The sequence below is a fragment of the Myotis daubentonii genome, chromosome 21 (genome assembly GCF_963259705.1).
Source record: "Myotis daubentonii chromosome 21, mMyoDau2.1, whole genome shotgun sequence".
Classification (NCBI taxonomy): domain Eukaryota; kingdom Metazoa; phylum Chordata; class Mammalia; order Chiroptera; family Vespertilionidae; genus Myotis; species Myotis daubentonii.
Window position 1 is genome coordinate 16,058,585 of NC_081860.1, and position 7,343 is coordinate 16,065,927.

General features: G+C 60.3%; 1 protein-coding gene across 1 annotated transcript; it reads left to right on the top strand.

Annotated features, from left to right (window-relative positions):
* The first annotated feature begins 770 nt into the window (after positions 1 to 770).
* AEN (apoptosis enhancing nuclease) lies at positions 771 to 6,370 on the top strand. The gene is made up of 4 exons (XM_059678429.1): positions 771 to 860; positions 2,045 to 2,654; positions 4,275 to 4,475; positions 4,933 to 6,370. The coding sequence occupies exons 2-4, from the start codon at positions 2,115 to 2,117 to the stop codon at positions 5,164 to 5,166; spliced, it is 975 nt and encodes a 324-aa protein (XP_059534412.1). The 5' UTR covers positions 771 to 860; positions 2,045 to 2,114; the 3' UTR covers positions 5,167 to 6,370.
* Positions 6,371 to 7,343: the final 973 nt, after the last annotated feature.

Here is a 7,343-nt window from a genome sequence, read left to right on the forward strand (position 1 = left end):
TGTGCCCTGACCAGGAATGGAACTGGCAACCTTTCAGTGCATAGGACTGTGCCCAACTGACTGAGCCACCCCGGCCAGGGGTCTCCTTAACTTCAAGTGTCAATTTCCTTAGCTGTGAACCGGAAATAACAATGGTAGCACCTCACATACTGCCTGGCACACAGGGCTCACCATAAATGTGGACTGTTTATGATTGTTCTCGTCATTTTGGGGGGTGCACTGGATCATCTGTTAACCACGCTGTTACCGCCCAGATCTGAGCAACTAGTCAGGCACTGCGTATCCAATTCTGGGTATCCCAGCGCTCAGCCACAGTAAGAACTTGTGAGTAAAATGTTGATAAAGGATAAACTTAAAAAAAAATAGCGCCTTAAGAGCAAATCTGATTAAAAATGTTTCTTTAGTGCCCATCCTGTATATTATTTCACCGAATGCCCACGACGACCGAGGAGGTAGCGCTGTGAACTCTGCCAGCCATCCTGCCTTTGGGGGCACAATGCTCACGGGAGGCCACGTCCCGACCCAGGGAGCGGGGTGCACTGGAGTCGGGGGACAGAGACGGGAGAGGACCAGGGGCAACGAGACCACCTCCACTCCGGCCTTTTTAAAATTTCCCGCGGGCGCGGCCGGCTGGAGGCACAAACCACGCCCCCTCCAGGAACCTCGCCCCTTTTGCTGTCGCGAGCCAATCCGCAGAGAGCCAGGTTCTCCCAGAGAGCCAATCAAAAGGGGACGTAGGCGGGCGCTGCAGTCCAGCGAACCAATCGGCGGGCAGGCGGAGCGGGGCTTGCCCGGGCAAGTGGGACCTGCCGGCAGCCGGGACGCCACGTGCGGGCGGGAGGGCAGCGCCCGGCCTTCAGGTGATCGCGGGACCCTCAGGGACGGCGGGGCCGGGGGCGAGGCGAGTCCCCGCGTGGGGCCCCGCGCGCGTGTCCACCCCAGGTCTGCGGTGGGGGACGCCCGGACCTGGCCGACCGGCTGTCCGGGTCCGCGGGTGGGTAGGCCGGGCCTGGGCGCCGCCGGTCCCGAGTCCCCGCCCGGCTCGGGGACCGGAGCCTAATGGGTCGGCGAGGGGGCGGTGGGCCTCGGCCTGGCGGGGCCGGACCGCCGCGGCCCGGGAGTGACCAACGCCCCAGCCCTTCCCTGGGTGCGGCCCGGCCTCCCGCGCGTCATCCCGGGGGCGGGGGGGGGGGGGCGGCGGCTGCTGGAGGGCCCGCGGGCGCTCCGGGACTGCCTGGTCCCGCGGACTTTTAGGGGCTGGGGGTCCCGCCGGCCGGGTTCTCCACATCCGGGCGGTGGTGGGACCCGGCTGGGGGCGGGGTCGCGCGCTCTGAGACACCCCAAAATGACGGTTAGGTCTGGGCTGGCTTTTTAAACCGGCGTCTTGTTTCCGGCCACCAGCCGCCTGGGGGACGGGCCCAACCAGCCACCTCGCGGCTTCCGAAGCCCCGGCCGAGGGTGAGGCCCCGCTGTCAGCGGGGTGCCCAGCGCCGCCCACCGTCTCCCGGACCCGCCCGCCGGCGGTGGCCCGGATGCCCTGGGCGGTTCTGACCCGGAGCCGAGCCGAGCCGGGCCGGGCCGGGCCGGGCCGGGGCTGGAGAGATTTGCGTTGCCCTCCCCGGAGGCCGTGCTGTGGAGCAAAGCCGCTCCCCGGCCTGGCCGCGCTCATCATCATCATCATCATCATGGGCCCGGGAAGGGAGCTAAGCCTCGATTACCCACTTGGTTCTGGCTTTGAAACTTGCGCAGGGTCAGGGAGGCCAGGGACCCGGTTCGCCTCAGCTCCTGACCTGCAGGCCAGACCCCACGTGTGCGTGAATTGGGGCACCGGCCTCTCTGGGGATGATCATGCTCTGTTGAGGTTGTGGGGAAGGTTTGCGTGTGGTACTGACAGTATGAGGACAGTTATTACTAACATAGGTCCTCACTCCGTCCAGGAGCCTGAGACACAGTCCAGCTCTAGGGCCAGGGCCACTGCAGGAGGGAGGGAGCCAGGCGGCGGCCCGTCCTCACCCAGGCCCTCTGCCCTGTGGCCTCTCTCCAGGGAGCTGCCCGTTGGAAGTTGGAAGATTGCCTCCCAGGCCTCCCGTGCCCTGAGTGGTGAGCAGGCTGGGATGGTGTCCAGGGAAGCCCCTGAGCCTGCCCAGCGCCTGTGCCCTCTGCTGCCCGGCCCACATGCCAAGGATGTGCTTCGGAGAAGGCACAAGCGGAAGAGCCGGCAGCACCAGCGCTTCATGGCCCGGAAGGCCCTGCTGCAGGAGCAGGGGCTGCAGAGCCCGCCCCCGGAGCCAGCATCCTCCCCACCGCCCGTGCCATCGGGGGCACCGCCAGGCATCGAGGCCGCCAGCCGTGGGAGGCAGGCTCACAGGGCTGACTCTGGAGGTGCCCCCTGCGACAGAAAGCCCTCCCCCAGGGAAGCGGCAGGGCCCTTGCCTAGCAGATGCGTGGCCATCGACTGCGAGATGGTGGGCACGGGGCCCTGCGGGCGGGTGAGCGAGCTGGCCCGCTGCTCCGTGGTGAGTTACCATGGCGACGTCCTCTACGACAAGTACATCCGGCCTGAGATGCCCATCGTGGACTACCGCACTCGCTGGAGCGGCATCACCCGGCAGCACATGCGCAAGGCCATCCCCTTCCAGGCGGCCCAGAAAGAGGTGAGGCGGGTGGGGACTGTGGGTCAGTGATGGGGTGGGGAGGGCGGCCCGGGGGCTGAGTCACCACTTGGCCACTGGAAGCGAGAGCTGGGGAAGTTACTTAACTTCTCCGAACCAGGGACTCCTGCACGGAAAGGGCGCGTGGGACCCTGACCCACCTGCCCACGCGCGTCGCTGAGAGAGGCTGCGCCCTCCAAGGGGGGCGGCTGCTTACCTTCCACATTTTCTCGTAAAAGTATTCCATCTCCACAACCTTTCTAAGGCCACAGACGCTGCCATCGCCTCAGGGGTCAGTACACTGGTGCACAGTGGGGCCTTGACTTACGAGTGTCCCGACTAACGAGTTTTTCGAGATACGAGCCGTCTCTCGGCCGACTTTTTGCTTTGAGTTGCGAGCTAAAATTCGGGTTACGAGCCAGCTTCAGATACCCCACCGCTAGTTGGCGCAGCGAACGTCACAGTGAACGCCACAACATCAGCCCGGCATCACGTGTCTCACTCGTTCACTTTTTGATTTGACATATGAGTAATTTGAGTTACGAGCTCTGTCACGGAATGAATTAAACTCGTAAGTCAAGGCCCCACGGTATTTCCTGTTAGTTTTTCAGGGCTTTGAAAAAAATGAATGAATGGTTGGGACCATCTGACGTGCCAGGAATCCCCAGACGTGCGTAAGCATAAGAAACACCTCAAGCCTTGCTAATCTCGGCTCCCAGCCCCAGATCCCTCTGGGGTTCTGATTCCTTCGGTCTCTAGGCCTGTGGAGGCTCTGATGTGTGGCCCTAAAACTCATCATGCTATGGAAACGGGCACACTAACACCTCCGAGCTTATGGGGAAAATGGGGTTAGGGACACAACACCCACAACATGTCACAGCGACACAGCAAAGACAGAAAGGCCTGGCCTCCACACCCCGACACGGTGCCCCAGTTTGGCGCATGTTAGGTGGTTAAGAAATGCATACATACACCCAGGAACAACACGCACCCCATAGCGGCGGCACTGTACCTGGAAGGAGACCTGGAGCTTCCTCGTGGAGGCGGGTGTCAGAGGGCTGAGCTTGTGTCCGGTGAAGTGACCCAGGAAGTGACCTGAAATCACATGGGAGGTGGGGGCAGCAGGTGAGGTGGCTGTGGCTTCACGTAGGTGAACGGGGCTCCCAGGTGGGTGTCTGAGGCGTGTGCCTTCCTCGAAGCTCAGTTCACATGAGTGTTCACACGAGCGTGGCTTCCTGCATTCACTTAGTGTTTCCCAGGGCAAGATCACACCTTCAAAAATATATTTTAATTCATTTCAGAGAGAAAGGGTGAGTGAGAGAGAGAAACATCAATGATGAGAGAGAATCATGGATTGGCTGCCTCCTGCACGCCTCCCCCCGGGGATCGAGCCCGCAACCCAGACGTGTGCCCTGATGGAGAATTGACCCTGACCTGTTCATAGGTTGACACTCAACCACTGAGCCATGCCGGCCGTAGGTATAGGGTCTGGACTCGCACTTGGCAGCGTGGTGGACTGCGCTCCTGGCCGCCCCTGTCCGTGCTGCCTCCCTGCAGAAGGATCTGCACCCCCTGGGCTGGGCCACCAACAGTGGGGCCTTCCTGACTCTTCTCTCCGCTCAGATCCTCAAGCTCCTGAAGGGCAAGGTGGTGGTGGGCCACGCCCTGCACAACGACTTCAGGGCCCTCAAGTACGTGCACCCTCGGAGCCAGACCCGGGACACCACTTATGTGCCCAACCTCCTCAGCCAGCCCGGCCTGCACACCCGGGCCCGGGTCTCGCTTAAGGAACTGGCCCTGCAGCTGCTGCACAAGAAAATCCAGGTTCGTGTGCGTGTTGGGGGGCGGGGGCAAGCAGGCCTCGCCTCCCTGCAGGTGGGCCCCAGGCTGGGTGGTGGGGCTGCGCCTGCAGCTCCCCATCATTCCTAACCAGTCCAGGCCCCGGGTCTGCATGTGCACGCAGCCCTGGGCGTCCCTGTACGGCTCCCTTCTTCCCGGGGTACACCTCCTCCAGGCTCCTCTCTCTGGTCTGTCCCCCCAGCTCCAGCTCGGTGCCTGCCTTTGCAACCAGAGACAGAGCCTCGGTCAGGACAGCTCCTAACTCCTGCTCCTACTGTCTGTCACCTCCTCATCCCCCTGCTCTTCAAGCCCAGGACGGCTTTTATCTCCTTTATATTTGAGGGAACAGGCTAGAAGCTGGCTTTGCCGTGGCTGAGGCTCCGTTCTGACCGTCGTGGGCCTGTGCACAGCGCCTGGAGTGACCGTGGGCTCTCGTCCGCAGGTGGGCCAGCACGGACACTCGTCCGTGGAGGACGCCGTGACGGCCATGGAGCTGTACCGGCTGGTGGAGGTGCAGTGGGAGCAGGAGGCCAGCCGCCTCTGGACCCGCCCCGAGGACAGGGAGCCTGACAGCAGCGTGGACGTGGAGCAGTACATGCAGGACCAGTACTGGCCCGAGGACCTGGGCCCGGGCTCCAGCGGGGGGCAGGGGGCGACGCAGGACAGGAGGGCGTGAAGGGGGAGAGGCGTGGGGTGGCCGCCAGTCAGGAGTGGGGCCAGGAGGGCACTGGGCACGTCACCTGGTCTGAGGAGTGGGGATCGTCTGTCCTGACTTCTGTCCCCACAGCACAGCCCTCTTTCCAGGCTGTAGTCACCCCTGAACCCCCTGGTTTTGCTGATGGCACTTTATAGACGCCTGAATGTCAGGTGGACCAGCGACAGGCCCGTGGGAGCAGGGTCGGTGCCAAGGGGCTGTCCCCGGCGGTCACTTCCCGTCCCCGGGAGGAGTGGGGTGCATGTCCGTGGGGCTGGGGCTCCGGCAGTGGTGAGCGAGCCCGCCCTCCTTCAGGCACTTTGGTTGGTAATCACCGTGGTGGCTGGGTTTTCCCCAAATTTCACCCCCCACCCGTTTCCTTGTTCACTAAGGGGCGATTTGGGCACTGGGGTCACTGAAAGCTCAGGTCATACAGACCTTTGAGCCCCTACATTGCTTGTCCCTGTCACTTCGTAGCTTTGAGACCTTAGGCAGCTGATGGCTTCACTCTGGAGCCGGTCACATGGGGACAACGGTACGACCTACCTGAGGGTTATGAGGACAGGGTGCCCGCAGGCAGCACGGTGCCGGCACACGCAGCCCTGGTCCACGTGAGCTGCTGTTTTCCCTGAAGGATCCGTTTCAGCCTCTTCAGGGTGACGCCCCCAGTGGCAGGACTTTGGCCGGCCCAGGGTTAACTGTCCTCGCTTGGCTGCTCCAGCAGGTGGGGCAGGACCCGCCGTGGTGAGGACATCACGTGGAGGTTCACGGTTCACGTGGAGGTTCAGGGTTCTCGCCGCTCTCACGGCTGGGTGACCCGAGTGTCATCTGCGTCCCTCTGCTGTGTGTGGAGCTGACGGTGGTTGCTCATGTGGGTCTGAGCAGAGCCGCAGGGCCAGGAGGGAGACCCACAGCCACACGACTGTGACCCGGGCTGCAGGGCAATCCGTCACCGTTTCCTTTCCGTCTGCAGTGCAGGGAGTGGCTGAGTCATGGACACAACTGGCCCGGCTCCAGCACTGTGTTCTGGATTCCTCAAAAGTCTAGATGCACAGCTGGGCAGTAGCTGTTCCTCTGCCTGTGGGTGGAGGGAGAGGAAGCCGTTACTGGTGTTCTAGAAATGGACTGGGTTCTGAGTCAGCATTGCTGCAACACTGTTCTGGAATAAACCTCAATTGGAAAAGCGGGTGAAGTTGCCTTTTTGTGACTCCTCCAGTGGGGGGGAGGGGGGGCGGCTTATGGAGGGATGGGGCGGGTGCTGGGAGCTTTGGCCCTCACGGGGGGCGGCTTTCACGACGATGCTTGGGAGGTGGTGGTAAGAACATGAGAGCTATGGAATTTATACCGTATACATACCTGAAGCATTTTATAACCCCCATTAAAGAGCACAAGTTTTACTTATAAAATACACAACATACAATGTATCATGAACCATTTCTCTGTCCAGTTCAGCAGCATTAAGTGCGTTCACACTCACTTCCAGAACTGTTTCATCCCGCAGAACTGAAACTATCGTTAAACTATAACTCCCCATTCTCCCCTCCCTCCAGCCCCTGGCAACCACCTCCTACTTTCTGTCTCTATGAATTTGACTAGATACCTCATGTATGTAGAATCCTACAAGAGTTGCTTTCTGTAGACTGGCTTATTTCACTTAGCATAATGTCCTTAAAGTAAATCCATGTTGTGTCAATTTCCTTCCTTCCCTTCATATCTGTATATCTATATATCTATACTGATTTCAGAGAGGAAAAAAGGAAGAGAGAACCTGGTTCACAGGTTGACGCTCAACCACTGAGCCACTCGGCCGGGCCTCTGGGTTTTTCTGTGATGTAGTAGGAGTTGCCCGTGTAATTTTCTTCACAAATGCATAAGCTCATCAATGAGTTCAGAGACTGCCCGCCTTACTCTGCATCCCTATCCCCGCAGACAACGCCTGGTGTCGGAAGATGCTCCAGTAACAGCAATCCATGGAGCGAATGAGCAGGTCTATGAGTGAATGAAGGAGATAATCTATTATCACTTCTACCTTTCCTGACGTATGAAATTCTATGTGTTATGGACTGGAGTATATTAGTTGCTATTAAATGCTCACGTGTATTTTATTCCTCACCAGTGACAGTTCAATAAGTTTTGGTTTTCTAAAAATGAATGCACAA

Coding starts and splice junctions, on each gene's coding strand:
- AEN (XM_059678429.1), top strand. CDS start 2,115: ATGGTGTCCAGGGAAGCCCCTGAGCCTGCCCAGCGCCTGTGCCCTCTG. Junction 2,655..4,274: donor TCCAGGCGGCCCAGAAAGAG/GTGAGGCGGGTG, acceptor CTCTCCGCTCAG/ATCCTCAAGCTCCTGAAGGG. Junction 4,476..4,932: donor TGCTGCACAAGAAAATCCAG/GTTCGTGTGCGT, acceptor TCTCGTCCGCAG/GTGGGCCAGCACGGACACTC.